The sequence below is a fragment of the Salvia splendens genome, chromosome 16, assembly GCF_004379255.2.
Source record: "Salvia splendens isolate huo1 chromosome 16, SspV2, whole genome shotgun sequence".
In the NCBI taxonomy this organism is placed as follows: domain Eukaryota; kingdom Viridiplantae; phylum Streptophyta; class Magnoliopsida; order Lamiales; family Lamiaceae; genus Salvia; species Salvia splendens.
This window is the reverse complement of record NC_056047.1, coordinates 13,144,106-13,168,444: the sequence shown is the minus strand read 5'-3', so window position 1 is coordinate 13,168,444 and position 24,339 is coordinate 13,144,106. Positions and strand designations below refer to the sequence as shown.

The 24,339-nt window shown below is 35.0% G+C and overlaps 2 protein-coding genes and 1 long non-coding RNA gene across 4 annotated transcripts; 2 read left to right on the top strand and 1 right to left on the bottom strand.

Moving 5' to 3' along the window:
• Positions 1–5,359: 5,359 nt before the first annotated feature.
• On the top strand, positions 5,360–8,181 carry LOC121770951 (dolichyl-diphosphooligosaccharide--protein glycosyltransferase subunit DAD1-like). Its single transcript, XM_042167727.1, has 5 exons — positions 5,360–5,523; positions 5,625–5,672; positions 7,197–7,284; positions 7,383–7,426; positions 7,889–8,181. Exons 1-5 carry the CDS (start codon positions 5,437–5,439, stop codon positions 7,970–7,972), a joined length of 351 nt encoding a protein of 116 aa, XP_042023661.1. The 5' UTR covers positions 5,360–5,436; the 3' UTR covers positions 7,973–8,181.
• A 3,060-nt stretch (positions 8,182–11,241) lies between these two features.
• Positions 11,242–20,559, top strand: LOC121772099 (glycerol-3-phosphate acyltransferase, chloroplastic-like). 2 transcript variants are annotated; one of them, XM_042169070.1, is made up of 13 exons: positions 11,242–11,643; positions 13,449–13,546; positions 14,990–15,076; positions 15,169–15,266; positions 16,531–16,588; positions 17,185–17,286; positions 17,383–17,444; positions 17,532–17,642; positions 18,493–18,571; positions 19,454–19,573; positions 19,637–19,750; positions 20,077–20,243; positions 20,310–20,559. In XM_042169070.1, the coding sequence occupies exons 1-12, from the start codon at positions 11,340–11,342 to the stop codon at positions 20,209–20,211; spliced, it is 1,368 nt and encodes a 455-aa protein (XP_042025004.1). In that variant the 5' UTR covers positions 11,242–11,339; the 3' UTR covers positions 20,212–20,243; positions 20,310–20,559. The 2 variants fall into 2 exon arrangements, with proteins under 2 accessions (XP_042025004.1, XP_042025005.1); XM_042169071.1 differs by lacking the exon at positions 13,449–13,546 and having other exon boundaries at positions 11,507–11,643.
• Positions 20,560–21,064: 505 nt separating this feature from the next.
• On the bottom strand, positions 21,065–22,955 carry LOC121771072. Its single transcript, XR_006043924.1, has 3 exons — positions 22,818–22,955; positions 22,518–22,736; positions 21,065–21,307 (listed from the first exon to the last, which is right to left on the bottom strand). It is a non-coding gene; the product is annotated as an uncharacterized LOC121771072 (long non-coding RNA).
• Between the last annotated feature and the right edge of the window lie 1,384 nt (positions 22,956–24,339).

The window sequence follows — 24,339 nt, the reverse complement described above, 5'->3', positions numbered from 1 at the left end:
AATTTCCTCTGCATCTCGGCATAGTCGTTGGACGCTTTGGAGAGTTCGACGGCGACGAGCTTGGAGAGCATATCATTCCTCTGAAAATGGATAAGGAAAAAAGTTAACAGAGGGCACCAAAAATACAAGACAAGCCAAGCCAAGGAATCAAGAAGACAATTCACCTCGGCGAAGTCCGTGGGCCATAAAAATGGCTCACAGATATGCTCCGAAGGAGGCGCCAAGACCACGTCTTTCTCTGGCGCCCTTGGGGGCTTCTGGGTCTTCCCCTTCTTGCTTGCCGAAGTCGACTCCGGCTTCTTTGGACCCGAAGAGGTCTTTTGCCTCTTCGGATTCTTCTCGGCATCAGGCGCCGAGCTGGTAGCCTTCTCTCTCTCCGGCTCCACAAGCTCGGAGGACTTTCTGATAGCCTTATTCAACATGAACACTACCAAAAAGCAAGAAAGCAAAGTCAGATTTTCTTCGTTAAAGCAGTAGAGCATAAAGATAAAGAGAAATCCTCACCCTCGGCCTCTTCGTCCGAAGACGAGATGTCGAACACGACGTCGCCCTTGACGAGCTCAGACTCCGTGTATTGTTTCCTAACTATGGGAATCTTGTTGAGCTCGCCATCGAGCTCGTCCAACGGTTCAGGCCGAGGGTGACGGATAACGGACTCCGGCCCTCTCCAGGGAAAACTAGGAGCCGCGGTCCTATCATAGTAGAAGAAGCGATTTTGCCACTTCGGCCACTTCGTTTTACAAAAGGCCCTAAAGGGCTGTAAAGGGATCAAGTAAAACCAAGACCCCTTCCTCTTAAATTGAAAGAATTTAAGGATCGCCTTCAAAGACAAATCCCTTCCTAACCTACGGAGTTCGGCAGCGAAGGCCGACAAGTGCCTCCAAGAGTTCGGAGTCACCTGGCCTAAAGGAAGCTGAAAAAAATCTAGTAAATCTATAAAGGCAGAAGGGAGGGGGAAACGAAGCCCGCATTCTAAGCAGGCCTCGTACACGGTGACGTAACCCTCCGGCGGGGAGTCAGCCCTGTGATCACCGTCAGGTACCACCGCCTTCCCCCCAGGAAAAGAGTATTTTTCGTAAAGGGATATCACAGTATCCTTACTCAAGATACTGTGAAAATACTCTACGGTCTTCTCCCCGGATTCTTTCCGGCTAGAAGACCCCTTACCCCCTTTCCTAACGCTACCCGACTCCGAAGAAGAAGAAGAAGACATTTTTCTTACTTTTTGAAGGTGAAGGTAGTCTGAAGAAATTTTTGAAAGCGGAAGGAAATTTTTCACGCAGAAGATAGAGAGTGCAGAAGAAGCCAATAGCAAAGGTGTTCAAATGATGAAGAAAGACGGTATTTATCAGATTTGGAAAAGATTTCAAATCATCGCACCGTTTCATATCCCACCTTTTCAGGATTCAACGGCCGGATTTTACTGTCGCATTTAATGCCGCATTTAATGCAGTCACGCGCAGGGCACGTCCCCTGACTTCAGCCTCCCCCGTACCCTTTTCCAGAATGCCGAAGTGACTCGCTTCGCCGAAATGAATCACTTCGCTTTTCGGGGGGGGTAGTGATGGGGTACGTACTAAACAAGCCCAATAGCAGTGACAGCTCGGCCAGCCCAAAGCCCAAGAGTTCAGTTCGGCATTACCAAAGAGTTCGGCCTCAGCCTACAGCTCGGTAAAAGCCAACCAATCAAGCTCTGCTCTCAGGTCGGCATCAAGCTCTACTCTCAGATCGGCAACCAAAGCAGTTCGGTCTCGGTATTCGACCGAACAAGGAGTTAGTGGACCCATACCGGATGTCCAACACACCCACTACCACGTGATGTCAGTTCAGGCCACGATCGTAGGCCATGACCTACGCTTCACCCACGATCTTAGGCCATAACCTACACGACATCCACGACTTAGGGTGGTGACGCAAGCCATGATCTGAGTTCATTATATAAATAGAACTTAGATCTGATAGAAGAGGTTAGAATCTCTCTAGAGAAACAATCATATAGCAAGTCTGTGTTGTAAGCTGTATTTGGCAGATCAAGCAATACAAACCTGCCCCCATTTCTCCCCGTGGACGTAGATTTACCTCAGTAAATCGAACCACGTTAAATTCTCTGTGTCGTGATTTATTTTTACGAGCATTTATCATCATCAATAATTCGCGGAATCATCAATGAACAACCAGCCGGAACAACGAAAGGTATGATGAACAACCAAATCTCCAATAGCATAGATTAATCTGAGAGTTATTCTACAAAACAATTTCCAATACATATAACTGCTCCCAATAACTGTGAATTGAAGAAGAAAAAATAATTATGATCAACAAAGCAAGAGGTTCAACAACTGACTATCTCACCTTTAATTGTTGGTGTGAATCTAGTCACTTGAATGAGCAAAAACTGAAAGTTGTGTTATCTGGAGTGTAGAAGCAAAGTGAAGAGTGGCTTGATAGAAGTGGTGTCGTTGTGAAGGTTGTTGAGTGAGATTGGTTTTTCTTCATCAAGCCGTGTCAAATATTATGTGATAACACGACCACAACTATATAATTGTCAATCCGGTTCAAAATGATCGAATCAAACACGTTTGAGATGAACAACCACTTTACCAAGGAGAATACACAAGTTGGAGTAATGAAGTTGTTATTTGTTCGACTAGGAAATTAATTGGCAGACATTCCAATCAAAGTAATGAACTCGAATTGTGCGGGTTGAGTCATTATATATTTGCATACACTAAACATGGTTATTCAGTTATTCTTTTTCAACGAAGATCAAGTCGGCTAAAAGCTGACCAAGAAACTCAAAAAGACTTGGCAAATGGAACAACACTTTGCGTAAAATTAAAATCTAAACTAAAACGCAATTTGATAGATAGTAAATCATATAAATTGTTTCTAGGCGTATTCTTATGTATCAAGGGTTACCTTTTTTTTTATGTTGATGTTATTGTGTAGATGAGGACCTGCTACTTTCGTCACTCCACCATTTGATTCGATCTTAAATCTTCTAGCCAAATGTTGTGTGGTAATTAATTATCAAACTTCTAAAGTTGGGGAAGAGAAAATTGGGGATTCAATATTCTCTTTCTTGAGATATTCAAAATTTTCAAAGATCAAAAGTCATAGGACTAATGTCTTGTGATGATTCTTTTTCTCATATCTATAGAGCATTTGTTGGGTTTGGCTAGAGATCTATAAAAATTTGGATGGACTTAATCCTAATGGACTTTCAATTTATTAAATTAGTCTAATTTGATTAAAGTCTTTAAGGAATATCAATAAGTGTCGCTATTGTGATTAATATTAATTTATCATCCAAATCTAGATTATACTCCTTGTTAATTTAATTTATTTCATGTGTTTGAGATATTCAATGTCTATTAATTATTCTTGTTGTTAGTTCTATAAAATTAATTTCTTTTTTCAAAAAGTGCTAAGACTTTTGAAATAACACTATTAATATTGTATTGAATAAATTCTAATTAGTAGATTTCTATACAATATATACTTGATTATGATATCTTTGTACAATATCAACTTTTGCATAGCCTAGACATGCATGATTCTTTCGAACATAGTAAATTACTTGTTATAAGCTTCAGAATTTATAACATTTAAAAATAAGTTTAGACCAAACACTTTGTATAAGATATAGAGTATTAAGGAAAATGAACATCAACTGTGAAAATAGATATATGGGTGCGTTAAGGTGACACCACCTTTAAAGTGACGACGTGACAATAAGTAACATGTAATATGCAATATACGATACATAGGCAAGCAACTTGACATATGGTTACAAGCAATCTGCGATAGGCCTGTCAAATCGTGTATCCGTTGATACCCGATCCGAAAATTTCGAGTACACGATTCTGAAATTCCAAAAATCTAATATTCGATACCCAATTCAAAAATCTGATTTTGGCCACCCAATTACCCGACTCGGGTATCCAGACCCGATTGTGATAGTTTATCTAAAAAAATTAACTACAAACTTTTAAAAATACAAACATGTACAAACTTGAAATCATTGGCGTACACACGTATAGATGGGGGAGGGCTTAAGCCCCTACCCAAAACATTATTTTGAATTTTTTTCTATTTAAAAAATGATTAAAATTTCTGAAATTTACCTCCAGCCCTCAATAAATTAATGTTATTGAAGACTAAATCATCAAAAGTTGAGTAATAAGAGGGGCTGAAATGAATAAGAAATAAAAAATTATAAAGAATAAAATGAAGAATAATAGCTGATGAGCTGAGTTTGAGGAAGAAGATGACTTTATTGAGTTTGAGGAAGAAGATGATTTTATTACAATTAATATTATAAACTTTCTAGTAAAATGTGTCAAGTTGTTGTGCTTTCAAAACAATGCCAGTTTATTTATTGGCTACTAAACTAAATTAAAAGGACAACTACTCTTAAAAGCCTATTTGTTTTGATAGAAATATATGGATTTCTTTAAAAATGTGTTTTGTTAAATATTCTTTCTGTGAACTAATTTTAATTTTATAACTTAATTTTCAATTAATAGATTCTAAATTTTCATCTCCTCTATAACTTTTTCCAGAATCATAATTAACAAAGCATTATTTCATTTTTCTTTCCATATAATTGATGCAAACTCAAATTTTTTATTTTCTTAGTAACTCTAACCCATAAGTTAAATTTTTAGACTTTTTTCTTTTCAACTTAATTATGCAAAAACTTCTTGTAAAAATACAAGTATATTTTTTATTTTTAAAAAAATATTACAAAAAATAATCTTTTTTTTGTATGCTCACCAAAATTAGTATCATTTTTATTTATAGACAGATCACCACCAAATTTTCTCCTATTTTATTGTACTTTACCGTTGTTTCTCTCTATCTTTTAACGGTGCCAACAAGCATTAAAACTTGTTTCGTCCGAAAGACTATTTTTCATAGATAATGAGAGTACATATAGTAAAACCCCCACTGACAAAAATTACTGCGTCTGCCACTGCTTGAAATAGTATTAAAGACAAAATAACTACAAACTTTTTGAAAATATAAAAATGGTATATATTAGTACTTAAATTATGCTTATTTAATTACTTAAATTTTTACAAATCTAAATAAATACATAAATTATTAAGTTTTTTTTAATAAATCGGATAATTTATGTATACTCGATCGGGTATTGGGCAACCCGATAGTCCAAATTGACACTACCCGATCCCGATCACAAAGTTAAGGTTGAATCTGCTCCTAAATTTAAGGGTCCGTGTGATGAAATAACGTTTGGATGTTTTTTTTGTCAAAAAAGCAAATGACTCAATTTTATTGGGACGTAATATTAATACTAATATCTCATGGTTAGAATTATTATCGAGCTAATTCAGTGGCACAAAGACTTGGTTTCAGTCTGCAGAGCCTCTGTTTCACCAAACAAAATAGAGAGATTTGGAACTGAGAGAGATGGGGAGATCGGCCACCACGAAAGATGCCCACGCTCTGTTTCACTCTCTCCGCTCTGCCTACGCGGCAACCCCTAATAATCTCAAGGTCTGCTTTCTCGCTCTCTCTCCCCATTCTATTGTATTTGCAGATGCTTCGTTTATTTTTATCGTGCAATTTAGGGTTAAATTGTTGGAACTATTTTTCAGATAATTGATCTCTATATACTGTTCGCTGTCGCCACCGCTGTAATTCAGGTATGACTAGAATTTATTTGACATATGTAGTTACGGTGCTTTGTTTGCCCATTTTAACTAATTTCCTCTATTTTTTCATTCTTTGAGAGCTATGGAGGTTTAGATCTGAAAGTGTTTATAGCGGGATGGGTAGAATTTGGATTTTTTGAGTTGAAGTGGAACTGAAGCTGAAACTGAAACTGAAACTGAATATGAAAATGCTAATGATAATAAAGGTTCTTTTGATGTGAGGTTGGGTTGTTGTGTATGGAATACTTTGGGTTGCTTCTAGCTTATGATCTGGGAGGCGATTTGGGGTTATGTAGCAGATGTTGGCCTATGAAGTAGATATGTTTAGCGTTTCATTTATGAATTTTCTGTAAAAAATTAAGTATATGATCTGTTTGTGTTGTGAAGTGGAACTAACATGGATATGTTAGGGGAATCAGAGTTTAGAAAGTTAATTTGTTTGTCAAAGTCAATATAGTTGGTCTTCATCTGGAGATATGCATACTGAGAATAGCCACTGCATACTGTGAGCATTGTGCAGAATATTTGGTCATATATATATAGATGATATTCAGAATCACTTCCTAATGCATCTGATCTAATTTTTCATGCACTTTCTTTTGATCCTCTTTATTAAACTGATTCACATAATCCTTCTAATGCAAGCACTGATTGACTGCTCAAAACTCTAACTTGAAGTGCCCATACAACTGATAGTTTAGGATTGTTTCTCACACGATTGACCAACTGTCATAAAATTTTGTGTTTTGTTGTGGCTAGATCCTCAGCTTGGAAGTAGCTATTTGATTTCTCCGGTCCTCGACAATGTGATTTATAAACTGTGCAGACATGCTGGTCTATATCCTACTGTTTATTTAGATTACTGAGTCTGACATGTTGGGATTGAATCGATCTATCTAAGAATACTGTCTAAGCTCATAATTGGAATTTTCTTTGTGAAGCTATGTTTGAAAATGCACAAGTTACCATAATATTGGCTCTTGAGCTTCCACGACCCTACAGCTATGAGGACACAGAAGAGGAGTTGATATTTTTTCCCTATTTGTTTTCTATATTTTTATGCACTTACAATATGAATGGCTTTATCTGTAATTCCATTTCCACATGATGAGGTTGTATTTCTGAAGACACATATAGTACCATCATTTATATTGATCAAGAAACTGAAGATTATAGAGGATATCAGTACTATGATGGGTATTATGTTTGCATTCGTTTTAGCAATTGAAAGAGCTGTATGATGTTGTGATATCGTATGGTTTGTTTTACGGGTGTCAATATTCGATAATGAGTTAAACATTTATCAAGAAATGATAGAGTGTAGATGGCTCAATCTTTTCTGCCCTTTGTCCTAATATAACTCCTGTCAATCAAATCAGGTGTACATTGACTAGAAGACTACTTTACTTTGATCTTGTAATCATATTAAAACTACTCGCTTCTGACCCTCATCTTTGTCTTTAAATAATTTGTTTCTTTTTTAACATGGAAATCCAATGTTCTGTTTCTGACCAGGTTGCTTACATGGCTATCGTCGGGTCATTCCCATTTAACTCCTTTCTTTCTGGTGTACTTTCGTGTGTGGGGACTGCTGTCCTTGCTGGTATGTAGGATTGAACGGTCTAATTTTAGTATGCAATATGATGTTGATCAAATCTTGGAACACAAAGTGTTTACTGGATTTTCATTTTTGTGTTACAGTTAGCCTCCGAATTCAAGTAAACAAAGACAACAAGGAATTCAAGGTAATGCATCTTGAAAAAGCTCTGATCTCCAAGTTCAGGAGTTAGGAATCAAGCTTTTCTTGATAATTTATGAAAATTCAAAGATTGAGATTTCTAGCTACTAGTTCTACTTTTAACATTTAGTTCTTCATTATCAAGTTTTTAGTTTTCTGGTAAGCATTAATTTGAAAACCTTGTGCAAAGTAATATCTATTGCCATCTAACTGAACTCCCGGAACTTATGAATTTTCTCAGAACACGCTTTTCACCCGTGTCTTTTTTCTTACCAGACAAAATTGAAATGGACTGTCTTGTACTCTTAGTAACAGATCATATTAATAGCACCAATCGTAGACTAGTAGCGGATAATACTAAGAAATAAAGCTTGAATCAATATTATATTCTCAGTCTTTTTAACTTTTCTTGAGTTTATAACTTTATTTGTTCCCATCACTTAGGTCTTCTCGTGTTCACTATTTGCAGGATTTGCCTCCTGAACGTGCTTTTGCAGATTTTGTACTCTGCAATCTAGTGCTTCATTTGGTTATTATCAACTTCCTAGGATGAATCAGTATCGCAGAAAAGAGACGAGCTTGTCAAGATTTGAGTTATGCTCTGAGGGAATCATTGTCATGGACTTTATTCGAAGTTTTACCTAGAAAGTCACCAGTTGGCCTGTAACTGAGAGACTGAAATATTTCGAGGAAATATGTTTCTGAATATCTTTTTGATTGGTGCGATTGCAATGTTGTTGTGGCCTGCTTTTGAGGCATTTATTGTGGTTCTGAAGAAATTAGATGAAAAGACAAAGAAGATTATAGGCAAGAGACTGGATGCTTTGTTTTTGACGATTGGGGATGAAGATTCATCACTTTGTCGAGGAAGATTTATGGATTATTTAAAAACTCGGCTAAAAATTGAATGTTTTAGAGAGTGCTTTAATATTTTAGAGGAAAATTTGCACTTTTTTAGTACTCAGATTTACCAATAATACAGCTTACTATTAAATTTTCAGCATTTATGTGACACGCTTGTTACCTATAAATTTGAACAGATATTAAAAGCAAGTGCAACAACGGCATTGAATATTGCATTGATGGGAAAAGAATAGATAAAATCACATCAACCCATTTTTCTCAACCTCGTCTCCGTTGGCGCCATCACTAGTCACAACGGCGTTGGAAACAATTTAACATTTGTTAAGAGCTTTCAAGGTAAATATGATTTCTTTTTTCGTTGCTTTCGAGTTCTCCAAATAATGCATCACAAAAAACTATCCATCACTTTCCAAAAATCTTGTTTTTCTTCAAAAAAAAAAATAATAATTGAAGGAAGTTGTTGGCTGAAGTGGGAAATATCTTACCAACAGTTTTATTGTTGATTTGATAAAATAACCATAAACCTAAGTTATGTGATCTATGGCCGTGTCGTATTTCAATTATGACTTTGATCAATTATGTAAGTTAGAAATGCTCCACTTAACTTATATCTATGAGAACTTGAGCTGTTTGTTTTCTTTTATGTATAGTTATATTTGAAATTCATGTAATTGTGTATATCCAAGCTGACATGCTATGTTGAAGCTTTGGTAATACAATGACAAACTTACTTTTACGTAAAACTAAGATTGTTTAGAAACGATAAATAATTTCTGTAATTATATTTAGATTGAGACATTTTTTGGATAAAAAGAGCACAAAACGATAGGATAAAGAATATATTTACCTAAATTTCAAACATCACATTCACTCAAAGCTCAAGTCAATTCACAATTAAATCATATTTAAACTCATTTAAGACAAGGATTTAGTGAACAACACACAAATTTCAAACTGAAAGTTGAAATTCTCCGCTCATCCAATCTCCTCAAAGTCTTGATTTTTCGAACGATTTCCTGTACCGCGTAATATCAAGTAATCCCAAAGAGTAAATGTGTTTACTAAATAACTTGCTATTATAATTTATTTATACATAAAATTACTATTCTTAATATAATTTAGTAATAATTATTAATCAATTTGTATTTAATTTGTTATCCACTAATATATCAACATATATGCACCGGGTCCCCTTATATGCACAACACCTCCTTAGTGTAGAACTAGAGACCAAATACTAGCCATTGGATCTAATTTTGATGGATGAGATGAGATATTGTACAAATAATTTCCGTCATTCATCCTATGAGCAATTTACTTCATACCAGGGACTATTTAGTCATAATACAATATTATAAGTTATTTTCATTTCTCGGGTGAAGTTATTTGATTAAAAGATGAAGCAATGTAAATATAAGATGGAGAAATTATATCATAAGATGAAGTTATTTATTTTGGACTGTTCAAATTTTGGCTCATTTTAACCGAAATGTTTCCATTTCTCGTGTGAAGTTATTTCATTATAAGATGAAGTACAATGATTATAAGATGAAGTGATTGAACGGCGGTAGCGTAGTAGCGGCGGTAGTGGCACACTACATCGGGGTCGAGTTGCAGGTGAAATTCAACCCGAGACTGACCTCGAGTCAGTGCCTGAACAACAACGTTGTACCGCGAGTAGGGAGAGTCGAGGCACGTCGTTAGGAGCCGAGTTATGGCGGTTACCGACACCGAATGTCACGAATCAAGGGTGGCTATAAGTTGCTGAGAGGGGAGATTGATGAAGAAGATTTTTCGGATGGCTAGGGTTCGAATTGGAGATGGGGATGAGAGTGAACGAGTTTGAGCAAGAGCAGATAGTGAGAGTGAGAGAAAGAGAGAGAGAGGTCAGACGTGAGTGAGAGGGGAATGACGGGTGGCGTGCCGCCACTCATCGGCGAAGGCAGAGGCACTGGAGAGAGATGCAGTGAGCGAGATGTAGAAGACGGAGGATGGAGGTTTTAACCGAAATGTTTCCATTTCTCGGGGTGAAGTTATTTCATTATAAGATGAAGTACAATTATTATAAGATGAAGTGATTGAACGACGATAGTGTAGCAGCGGCAGCGGTGGCACACTACATTGGTTCCTATCCGACTGGAGTTTGTAACTCATCCTTATTGCTCCATGATGTTCGACATGGTTGGGCACAAAAGTAGGTGCACCTTCAGTTGCTCAGTTGTGGGAGTTGGGTTGTTCCTATCATCCATTGAAGGAAAAGCAACTACATGTGTGGGGTGGTTAAATCCTCCATGGAAAACGATGGAATTCATAAGCAAAATTGGCTATATGGAATTCAGAATTAAAAGTATGTATCTTGGTAAAAGACTACAAAAACTGTGATACAATCTTTGTATATCACGATTTCTTCAGTAGTAGATTATGTAGGTTAATAGTGAATCAAAAAAAAATTGTTGAAGTTTTATTCCGTATTGGTGTCGCATGATTTAAGGAAACAACATAACTTCAGTAATTTGATAGTTCCTAAAAGACCCTGCAACCTATTAATTGAATTAAAAAAATGATATTTGGTTGATTTTATACAACCGTTAGATTACAACAATGTGCGGATGAGATTTGATCTCTGGTTCGGTCTTTAAAATTAGTTCGACATTGGATACAATCCTATATGCACCGGTCATCGCCATCGCCATCGCCATCGCCATCGCCATCGCCATCGCCATATATGGGGTGATAAAAGTATCGACTAATTTAGGATGTGTGTGCACCGACCACTGCTACGCACGCTTCTTGAATCAATATATAATCAATCCTAATCATATAATACTAAGATGCACATCATAACAATGACAATTAGGAAATTGAACTTCTCATTTGCAAGTAACTATTGTGCTATTTAATTAATCGATTAATCGACAAATTTTAATAAGTATATATATAGATTTTCCAATCGAGTTTATCTCCCATTCGCATGCTCTCCTTTATCCTGTTCCGATTTCACAAATTTCACACATTTTTCACACATTCACTCTCTCACACACCAACCAACGATTTCAATGATGCTCTCTATTCCTTCTACAGCGAAGCTCCACTCCTGCTCAACTGCACCTAGGGTTTCCTCTTCAAAATCCTCTTACTTCGTAAAATCTCTCGCCTGCGGCGGAGCTCGCAGCCGGACTCGCTCTTCATGTCTTCTTTTCTGTGCCTCCAACCCCTGGGGAACTGCCGAGGTGCTCGACGACAGGAAGAGCTCCCTGAATTCCGCGGCCTCCACGCCGGAAGTCGCCTCTAGCTCCGCCTCTGATCACCACGACGTATCTCCGCCTCCTCCGTCATTTCTTGACGCTCGTACCGAACAAGGTCCTTCGATATATAATTTGAAGTAGCATCCATCCTGTATTTTCATTTCTTTTGCTGATTTATTGTTTTAATTGTTCAAACCTTGGTCTGGAAGTTCAAACTCTTTTAGCGAGTTAGACTCGGTGCGTAAATAATTGACCATAGTCCTATTGCGTGATTGGATATATTGCACAAGAGATAGATGTAGTACTAGTTTCTTGTGTGTTTGTGGCTCCAATATCTGTCAAAATGTCAATTGATTACATTAATTTCGTTTGTTTTCTGCAAACTTATCATCAGCCATGAGTTAATTTTTGGTATCGTGCTTAAATACTTTTATGGCCACACGTGCATATAAGTTTCACTATATACCTGTTTCTTTAATTTTTTTTCTTAATTCTAAACAAATTGGAGATAAAAGAACTAGTTAAAATTGTTAATGACTGGGGCAATTGAACTAAGTTTCCTGGGTTAAATATGGTCACTGCCTTTTTGTTGTTGATATGACATGGCATGTTACATAACTGCAAATCAGAATGTGTTGAACTTATTCTATTCAACACATTCTGACTTTTTTCTTGAGTTTGTTATAAACCATTTACATGTGCTCGCACAGTGATTCAGTACTTCTATGTTGTAAGATGCTTAGCTGATTTAGTGTCAAAGACAATAAGTTTAGTGAGCATAATATGAATCAGTTTCCTGCAGCAATTGTTGCTGAAATCATAACCACTTTGCGATCCAAAACAAATTATTTGAAAGAGCTTTAATACGTTCTCTTTACACCAAATGGACATCTAGAGTATGTTTATTTCCAAGATGATCTGTTTAGGTTTAAAAAATTGCAAGACTAAAATTGAGGGACTTATGAGAGGGGAGAGATAGAAAATGTAGTCACTTCTGAACCTCAATAGCTATGCTTTCATGTGCCATTGGCCTGCTGAAGCTTATCTTGCAGTTAGCATGGAGGACCCACCACTAGGCATTTTTAAGTGTCAGACTTTAGTCTTAGTACGAGTTACTCAGCAAGATTAGTCGCGAAAATAGAGGATTGGGAGAAACAAGGAAAGATAGAAACATAGGAGAGGTAAAATGTGAAAGTATTTATCATGGAAGATGCTGATCTATTTAGTCATGTGATCACTTCAAAGTTCAACCTCCTCTCTTCTGGGTTGAACCTGTACCTGCTCAAATTAGTTACATTCTGCTCCATCTATGGACATCTGGAAAACCACATTTTATAAGAAATTTTTCTATATTATGAGAAAAGTATGCACAGCTTTGGGTATAACAACTCAATGAAATATGCATAATATGAGAAATCATTGGTCCATTTATTTATGTGTTCACTTCAACCTCCCCTCTTCCTGGTGGAACCTGCTTCAGAAGTTTTTATATATTATGAGAAAAAGTCTATAGAAAGCTTTGGTATAACAATTCTATAACAATTCAATAAAATATGCATAATGTTGGTTGTGTTGTCATAAAAGTAAAAACATCTTTGTTTTCTTATAGCTACTTCTGTGTACATACAATTGATTGCATGCCTAGTAAAATCAATTTGAAGCAAGTTTGTGGCAAACTGTTATCTTACTACAAGTCACAGCTTCCTTGTTTAGGATGATATTTGTGTGTTGTAATTGACACACATGATCTATTGTAACTATCGATTTGTTATAGCTTCCTCACTAGCATTTCAATATTCCTATTTGCCTCGGTGGAAAACTCCCCTGTCTTACAACATTTGCAGTCTAATAAGCATGCATCTTAAGATTGCAGCATATGCACAAATTGCTCCAGCTTTCTGATATGAATTTATATTTCAGACCTGCTTTTGGTGATACAAAAAGAAGCAGAAGCTGGAAGATTGCCAATTAATATAGCTCAGGGGATGACAGAATTGTATCACAATTACCGAGATGCAGTAAAATAATCTTATCCTGTTAATGGTGTAAAGATGTAGTTGTCAATTACTGGGCCATTTATGATGAAAATCTGTTGTTTATGATTTTTTTGTCATCCTCATGATTTTGTAATGACATGTGGTTGTGAGCTATGGTAGCAAAATATGGTGTGTAAGTTTTGTTATTTTGCTGGTGTCAGAGCTTTAAGTTTTATAAATGGTGAAAACCTCGCTACAGTATTAACAGATTTGTATATTTTCCTTTTCATCTTCTGTGATATTTAATGCTGCAACTTTTGATGTAAACTGGAGTCGTGGAACTGTTTGCTCTTGAAGAGAGTAATTGATATGAACAAAATATAGAAAAGGATGAAACTAAATGTTTGCTCTGCACATTGAAGTTTTTCATCACTTTATTAGGGAAATAGAGATTCTTTCTTTTTCCATCATTTTCACAATATGTCAAAATGACGTGACATTTCGTGATTATATTCATTTCCAATATTATATATGTATTCATATTTAAGTATTTGAAAAGATCCCGTAGGGACATGTGAGAGTGTATTTGCATGAGTAAGACGTGAAGTTTTGAATTGCCAATTAAGCTGATCGGTTGGTTGGTTTACAATTTTTTTACTTCTGTTGTTTAACATTTTTATTTTTCTAGATTTGCTGTATTTAAAGCAAGACTCTGGGGAATACATGGATATTTATTTAGATGAATGAGATGTCAAGTTGGATCTATTAAGCTGATTGGCCTATTTGGCATTCTTTAATTTTAGTACGCATTTATTTTGGCAAGAAAAATATACTGTGTCCTTTTTTTCAGAAGAGTATACTCCTAAGGAAGAAATTTTAGGCTTTTGAAACATTATCATAAATCAGAGTGAACCAAGATGGGATTAGTTTTAAAAATGTTTTCATGTACCATTTATTGAACAATGAAATGATTTTTACATGGACTGTGTTCTTTTATTAGCTATGAAAGTTGAAAATGTTTGACTTGATTCAATTACTTTAGTTCTCCAGAGTCTGTGAATTTGAGCATCTACTAATTCAAGAGGTCCCTGAAATTTGATTACTGTCTGTCTTTAATGTTTAAACATGTTGGAAAGTTCCTTTGAGTTATGAATTATGTGTTTGAAGAAGTTAAGCATGATATTTACATAAAAAACTAGGTACCCTGTGCTCTATATTTTCAGATGGCTTGCTCTAGGCTATGGCGGGGAAACATCAGCTTTTTTTTTTAAATGCTCTCTTCAGTCCTCTGCTACTTCATACATGCTCTAGCTATTTCCACTTTTGTTATTGTTCATTTTAAGATGCATTACAGAACATGCTTATAGAAGTCCCCATGAGTGACAACATATGTTATTAAGTTCTCTTGTTATTTTTTATGTCTTCTAAGATCATGAACCCTGAGCTGTGTATATCTTTTTTTTTTCTTGGGTTCTCAAAATTCAGGTTTTGAGAAGTGGACATCCTAAAGCTGTTGAGATTGTAATGTCTAATATGGCTATGGCCTTAGATCGTATTTTCTTAGACGTGCAGGTAGTTAATCTGCTACCTTTTGTCATCTAGATTTTTACATATGAGACTTCTCAACATCAGCTTTCTTATTGAATTGGAAATCAATTTCATAGGACCCATTTCAGTTCTCACCACATCACAATGCCATTCGGGAGCCATTTGATTATTACACGTTTGGTCAGAAATATATCCGACCTTTAGTGGATTTCAGGTAGGTCGACTTACCATTTGATTTTTATCCTATACACTCAATTGTATGATTACAATTTCCATAAATAGTGAGCTTGCTAGACTCGGAAAATGCCAATCTAAAATCAGTGTATGATAGATTTTCAGTTCCCCCTCCCTTGCCTTCTGGGGAATGAATTTATGAAGTTATATAAAGCTAGTCTAGTATTTTTAATTTTTCTGCTGCATACTGAACGATATCGATGCGGTCAACTGTCAACATAGTTAGAGTATTACTATTGCAAGTGAAAGAGGGCCTAGAAAGTGTGGTAGATAGAGATCTGTAATGGAAAAAATCGTCCAAGTTTTATAGTTTGATTTTACTTGTTGATAAGACTCCATGTACTTGTTTGTGCAGTAATAACTGTGTGATTCTGCTGTTATATATTTTTAATCAACATAGAGCCTCATTAGGACTTGTTTTCTATGTTCTTTTATGTTCTTAGCTCTATGCATCATCTTTCTTGTTAAATATCTCTGTTGAGGTCGCTAACTACACTGTAGGGAAACTTTATGCCACCAGGCTGCTTAATTGTGTAATTATAAATAAGGTGTACTTTTAAGAATGAGTTTTGGCAGTTAAACCATATATCCCATTTTCTAATAGATTCAGGGTGGCATGGTATAAGAAGTTGTTAATGTTTGTCAGATGACAATCTGTAACTATAGAAAATGAATTGTTGCTTCTAGACTGTTCCACAAAGGAAGTTGCTAATGTTTTCAGTAGTATTGTAGAACTTCTATAAAATTGTGGCAGAATTAAGGTGACACTGAAAGAGTGAACTAGAACTAAACAGATAACACCTAAAAAATAGAGGACACAGGCGATGATGCCTGCCTCAGCCAAGTCATTAATTAAACTTCAACACAAATTTTTCCGCTCCATGAATGTCTAAACTCTATTACTTCAATAATATAACTAGGGCTCCAGAAATAAAAGCTTGGTCCATCCCTTTATTCTAACCGTAGAATGCTAAATAGGGTAAGGAAATGCTCCCTCCATCCCATGTTATACGACTCAACTAACTTAAGACGGAGGGAGTGAAAGATCATCGTTAAAATAAAATAAATATCGATATCATATCAGGAACCTTAACAAATTTTGGATTCCGTACATTGATTTTGGTGTAACCCCCCCCCCCCCCCCCCCCAATATCTTTTTTGCCGTTCTGTTATATAGTTCACTGTCTAGTTGTGCTTTGAAGATTTTATAGCTGCATTTAACATTAATTAACTATAAATTTCAGAAATTCATTTCTTGGGAACAACTCCATAGTCAATGAAATTGAAAAGAAGCTTGAGCAGGTGCACGTTATTCGTACTTTACTTGATCATTTTAAATATCTTTATATTTGGCTCCAGTGTTCTCTAAATTGAAGTTGGTCTTATTTGGAAGAAAATGAACATCAAAAGAAATCCAAGTACTCTTAGCTTAAGCTATCTTGCCTCTGTGTTGCGTAGTAAAAAGTAATACTTCAAAGTATCAGCATCTAGCTGTCTTCTTGCTACTAATATTTAGAAAACTTTCCTTCCTTTTGCTGAGTAGATGGCCCAGTCAATGTAATTATGGAGCTCCATGTCATTATTGTTATGCATGTAAAGCTTATACTGGTAGCACTAGGGACTAGGGAGGCATGCTGTGAATTCTACTTGTTTGTGACTCTACTCAACCTGAAGAACCTCTTTTTGGTTACATTTTCTTGCCACATTCTGTTTCCACTTTATGAATGTTCATAAAATAGTTCTTGCCAAGACAATCATCAGATTTCTCGAGTATGTTCTAATTTACATATTTCTCAAAATGCACCCAGCTAAAAATTTGGCAGTTTTGTTTGGTTGATTGCTCTATTTTAGAATTTGGCTTCTATTTCTGATAAGCACTTCATTTTGCTAAATTTCAGGGCGAGAATGTTATTTTAATGTCTAACCATCAGACTGAAGCAGATCCAGCTGTTATAGCTTTGTTGCTGGAATCCACTAACTCATTCATTGCTGAGAATCTGGTAACAAATATAAAAACACTATTAATTACTATAATGCCATTAATGATAAATATTTAGGAATAGTAATTTTGCCTACACATTTGAACTGTAATGCAGATATATGTTGCTGGAGACAGGGTTATTACAGATCCCTTATGCAAACCCTTTAGTATGGGCAGGTTATAGGTTTACTGCTCTCAACTATTTTGTTTGATGCAAACCTTTCATTACAAAGTTATTCATTTTCTGAACTTCTAATTTGTCAGGAATCTTTTATGTGTGTATTCCAAAAAACACATGGGTGATGATCCTAAGCTCATTGATATGAAGAGAAGAGCAAACACAAAAAGCTTAAAAGAAATGGCGCTGCTTTTGAGGTACATTTGAGTTGTCGTTCATGTAGTCCATTGTACTCATATATGCGGAACAACAAGTTGCCTAGTTTTAAACATCTTTTTGCTCTGGGGTATTCTTTTTGGTACTACTGTACTTATTGGTGGCAATACAAGAAAATAAGAACTTCTGCTCAGCTCATCAAGCGTATGATCCAAAGAGTCCTTGTCATGACTTCCTTAACAAGACTACCTTCTTTATGAACATCTACTTATACATGCTATCTTAACTCAACAATTAGGAGAGTGTTTTCAATGAAACGTCCACTCATGACATACAAAGTTTGTTGCTGGCACATTGTGAGTCTGTGATGAGTCTATATGCGTAATATGTTAATATCTGAGTATATGATCATTGATGAGTAAAGCTGTTTGGGACAGTTACAATTTACAAATGATAAGTCTGTGTTAAACTAACATCATTTTTTTATTGGATGAATAACGAGTCTGAGAAGCTAATTGGACCATCCTGCACCCATTTGGTCATGTTTATGGCATATTACTTGCCAGTATGGGTTGATACAGTAGTTCTGATCCGCTGCTGCTGAACATCACAGATTCAATTTTTTATCATCATGAGAATGTCACTCTAATGAGCTACATTACTTTCGAAGAAGAAAATTGGATGATTTTTTCCAACTCATCTATTTGACAGCTGAGCTGAATTATGAAAAGATAGATGCTTCTTTAACACTCATAAAGTCCATTTCCCAACGTAGAATGAAAATAATATGGATTCTTAGTTATAATATCGATATTGTGGGAAGTTATTCATCTTTAACTTCAATCTACCAATTGATTTAAGGGAGTCATTATCTTACTGTCTATGTTCTAGGTCGGGAGCAAAAATAATATGGATAGCTCCAAGTGGTGGAAGGGACCGCCCAGATCCTGTTACGAAAGAATGGCATCCAGTACGTATTCTTTCCATATTCACATAGTTTGCCTCATTTGTTAAAATTAGTTCAGTAACAAAATATGATAATGATGGATTAGAAAAGGTGTTGCATTGGTTTTACCTTGTCAAAATTTGGATCTCATGCTTCTGTTTTGGCTATTATTTTGCTGTTTCTCATAATAATGCTCTTTATGAGCATTATGAACTCAAAATTTTCTTTAGTTTTCTTCTTTCTATGCTGTTATATAATAGTATGGGTTGAACCCCAAATTTTATTTTTGTATTTATATTAAATATATATGCAGTAAATGATTTTGTGTGGAAATTTTGCACAATAATTTGTTTGCAGATTATGGTGAAGAAAATTCAAAGTCTTTCGAGATGGGGTAGTTAGGTAGGGCCCCAGGGGAGCATGTGAAAAGACTTCTTCTGGGTGATGTTTAAGGAAATTATCAGTCTGTTTTGATGTTTGCCTCTTGTCGACATCTAGGAAATTACACATTGAGCTGAAACATGCATTCTCTCTTGATGTCCATATCTGTCATTGAGTAATCAAGTGGGCCAATGTTGTGCTCTGTATTGTTAAGGTGTTGCCTTGGTGGGTTGATAGGGTTCAACCAGTGGCAGTTTTATGATTTGAGATTAAGAGGATTGGATCCTGTCCATCTGTTTGAAGACTTCCTTTGATTTTTAATGCATCTTTGATCGTTGATTACTAACCAGTCATGAGAAGTATGTGATTCTGGAGCACCATCATGTGTTGTCGCTTGACAATCTTTACCACTGGGAAGTAACTTTTTCTTGATGGTTGTAAAAGATGTTCATAATCCTGTCTTTTGCTGCCCACTTTTCTTCGTAGTGCTAGTTTGACTACTCATGCTGATATAAGATGGTGCAGGCACCTTTTGATTCATCTTCAGTGGACAACATGAGAAGGCTCGTCGAACATGCTGGAATTCCTGGTCATATATACCCCATGGCTCTAATGTGCCATGAACTTATGCCCCCTCCATTGGAGGTACATTTTTACTAGAAGTCCTGTTATCTATCCATAATGATATACTCATCAAACTCCTTTTAGGTGGAGAAAGAGATTGGTGAGCGACGAGAGATATCCTTTCATGGAGTTGGGGTATCAGTTGCACCGTCAATTGATTATCACAAAATTTATTCATCTTTGGAAGATCCTGATGAGGTAACTTCTTTAAAAAAAATTTGGCTTAATTACATTTAAATCAAAGATCTGGGTGTACTAGAGGTGTTAGTTACCCAATGTGTATGGTATCTCAAGAAAAAAAGAGGCATTGGTAGATGAGATCACTTGAAGATTGAATACAGAGTACTCCACTTGGGAATCTGGACATTACATAATACTACTATGTAGAATCTGTTAAACTTAGAGAGAGTGATCTTCCAGTTATTTGGCATCTGCAGCGAATATTTCTGCTAAAAAGGTTTTGAGCATCCAGTTTTTTAATCACACCCCTACCCAGAGGTTATATCTTTTTGACCTTGTTGCAGGCAAAGTCTACGTACTCGGAGTTGCTATATTCATCTATCAGCCAACAGTACGATGTCCTCAAATCTGCAATACATGGCAAACAAGGTCTCAAGGCATCAAGCCCGACGGTCCTCCTTACACAACCATGGCTATAGTGCACTTTTGAGCCAATTTTGCTTTTCTAAAGGTATTATTATTATTGAGAAATAACGAAATCTATGCTATGATGCACTCATTGGTAATGATATCGCAGGTTAGAGATGTTTTGACTAACACCATAAGCCGATGAGTTGAGCTGGAAAGGAACAATCTTATCTCCCCCCATCTCGCTGCTCAGAAATAAGATTGAGATTAGATATTTCAAAAGTGTCACACGATCTTGAGTTTTGTACAGTTTGTCGATTAACTGCAAACAATATCCCTGCATATTATCCATATAATTCATTTTTTCGTGCACCTGATATAGATTGATAAATTTGTTTTTCATATAATCCATTTTTGCATACACTTGATATAGAGCGATAAATTTGCTTAGACTTAACAGAGAGTAGCACCACTCTTGCTAATTTCCATTTGTCATGTCTTCTATCTAGCATTTTATTTTAAAATCAAATTTAAATGAGCTCATTAACTTATTATTAGGATATGACAGTTTGGTACTTTGCTGGCATGTTCTTGATTATGATATCTTGTTCAGTTAATATTTGTATAGACAAAAATGTTTATCCATCACCATCATCATATATCTAAAAAAATCATATTTTGAAAATTTAAGTATCAAATCTTAGGACTCTCTTGGAAGAAATATAATGAGTGGATTTAATTTTCTCTGGTTGATTCCACTAATATACTACGGAGAATAACTTATCATATCCAGTTTGTGGATTTTCTCATTCATAAGACTAAAATTATGGGATCAATATTAATGCATTCATTCTCTTGCTTTTCATATTTTATCCAATAAAAATAAACAGTATATGGCCGACTAGTTAGGAGTACTATAGAGTATAGAATAAAGAAGCCAACTTTATTTCATTTATAAATAACGACATACACATCGTTTATTATAGCTTGATAAATCCATAGGAAAATATCAGCAAGTTTTCACACATATACATTTACGTAAGAAACCTTCACATTTGCCTTCTTCAAAACCTTCACCTATGCAAATTACTTTACAATTGTGGTCTCTCCAACATTGACCTTTGAACTTATGACTTGGTGATATACAAGTCCTACCCATGGCTTCTCCTGAAAAATCACAACCATTTAGCTTTTCGAATAACATAAAAACTTAAATAAGGATAAAAAAATGCAATTACTATAGTATTTGTATATACAATAAAAGATAACTACCAGAATTCATAGCAAAAACCAAGAAGACCACGAGCAATGTTGTATACAACTTGATCTTCATAGTTGACTAACTTTATATATTACTACTATATTTCTCCTTTTGTTTCACTATTTTATGTGACACTGAGTGATCCATATATATACTATTAAAATGGAGGATCATAAATATGCTTAAATTTAAACTGGTATGAATGAGTAATCACATTCAAATGTCATGTGATAATTTATTTAAATTCTCGCCCTATCCAAAACTCCCTCTTGTAAAAGGAATTTACTTAGTCTTTCAAATCAAATCTGAAAGAAAATGTTTATAAGATGAATTTTGAGAAATTGCAATTTACCTTGCCATTGCTTATACTCCAAAGCGCGTATTTAGATTTCAAAACATATGTTCTTGCATTTCACACGACCATATATGTGGACTAGAAGTTGTGATACATACTTCCAGAAAAATAAAAAATGATCACAATAAGTTATAAGTCGTCACTCAAATTAGATGTCGTCAACATAATTTAATTTTAATAAATTATTCATTTTCTCTCCATTTAAACACACAATTTTCAACCTATTATGGAGTATTTTATAAACAAAGCCATCTTATGAGTTGACGGGCCACCCTCTTTTCTTGATTTTCTTCCATATTTTTTTTCTACTTTTGTTATTATTGTTTTATAAATATGAGTTATGACTCTTTGCAAACATTGCAAATGAGAATAACTAATGACTTACTAGTTATTATCCTAAAAAATCAAACATACCGAAATGAAAATAGTCTTTGTGATTTAAAAGGAAATTCCAAAATAAAAAAATATTATAATGCCCCTTTCTCAAAAATAAATAAATAAATAAATATTACTCTCTCCGTCCGCGAATAAGATTCTCAGTTCACTTTTACCATAAATGGTAGTAATAGGGTCTCACATTCAACTAACTTATTCCACTCACATTTTATTTAAAACTAATATATGCAATTGAGACTCATATTCCAGTAACTTTTTTCCACTCACTTTTCTTAACATTTCTTAAAACTCGTGTCGCCAAGGAATTGGACTCCTAATGGCTGACGGAGGGAGTAGCGCGCAAGAGATGAGTATAGTGAACGTACACTATGCTGTATGCAGACGAGATGAGATGAGACGAGACGAGACGAGATGCAACTAACGGCAGGAGCGTTTAGTGCAGAAACAACGGTCTCCGTCAGAGCCGCCGCAGAAACTGGAGGTGTAACCCTCATTGAGGCAAGCTTGCTGGCATTGAGCAGTGTGGTTCACACATGGACCCCCATAGCTTGAACTCGCCGATACGCATGGACTTCCCTCTGCCTCTTTTATCATTTCCATACAAAAAAAATTAATAATTTAAAAAAAACAAGCATAAAAATTTTATAATCATAGAATAAAATTACCGGAGCCCAAACCCAAAACTAGAAGCACCATCACCATAAACCAAAGCGCGTATTTAGTTTTCATTTTGTTGCTCGTGATTTTTTGTCGCTAGAGAGGGCACTTATTTATAGTACTCGTTTGGGATTTTAATTCATTGTTATTAAATAAGCCCTCTCTTTTGGTAATAGCGTAGCGTATGCATCCGAAAATAATTAACTATGATATTATTGTATGGGAAGAAAAGTCCAACTCAAACTTTGCTACCTTCTATATTTATTTGAAATATTGTGAGTAGGGGTGAGAAAAAAGAATATCCGAACCGAACTAAACCGAAATTTTGAAATTAGGTTCGGTTCGGTTTTGAAAATACAAAAATTTCGGTTTTTCGGTTCGGGCGAAGAAAAAAACTGAAAACCCGAATTATATATATTAATATATTATATTATATTATATATATATATTATGTATTATTAATTTTATATATATTCTATTAAAATATATAAAATGAAATAAATTTCACACACACATATATATATTAATATTATATGTTTTTTTCGGTTTTGTTCGGGTTTTTCGGGTTTTTAAGTTTGGTTTTCGATTTTTCGGTTTCAGTTTTTCGATTTTTCGGGTTCGGTTTGGATTTTGAACTAAATTCGATTTTTCGGTTTTGGTTCAATTTTGTTGGCAAAAAACCGAACCGAAACCGAATGCACACCCCTAATTGTGAGCGATCCGATCCCACCCCTTTTAACTTTGTGCTATCTAATTATGGTAATTTATCATCTTCTTTTCTCATTCCTAAGATAGAATCCACAACCCACAATTAATTAAAAATTATATAATTAAAATTTGAATAATTAATTATGTTTTAATATGATATTTATAGACATCTTTTAATGTAATTAAGGATGTTAATTTGTGTTTCTAAATATACCACCGACGCTTTAAAATACATCCTTATTATTTGTATCTCAATTAAAATTAGAGAATGCAAATGGAAACGTCCTTCATTTAGGAACGCTTTCTTTTGTATCCTGAATTGTTGTTATTTTTAAAAATTTTCCAACGCAAATAGTTGCATCCCATTTTTGTTTCCTTTAAAAACAAGTTTTTTTTAGTGTTTCTTATTTAAGTGAATTATGTATCAACTTCTTTTATATCACAATTTTCCAATTTCTCTTGCTAATTTTTTAAAACAATAAATCATACAGTATTCCTCTTAATTCTTATTTTAGGCTTATAAAAATATTATTCACATTTATAATTATTTAAATATATGACGTTAGTTTTTAATAATCGCGAGGGATCCAATCCTAGTTTGGTGATCTATAAATTGGAACAATAAAATTTTCCTAGAGCATTTTCAGGACGTTACAATAATATTTAATTCTATTAATATTTTTATAGACAAAAATGTTTATCCAAAATATACTAGTTATGTTTTGAAAAAGCAATTATCGAATCGTAGGATTTATTTTAAGAAATTGGATGATTGGGTTTCCTTTTCTCCGCTAAGACCAATTATTATTTATCATTCAAAAT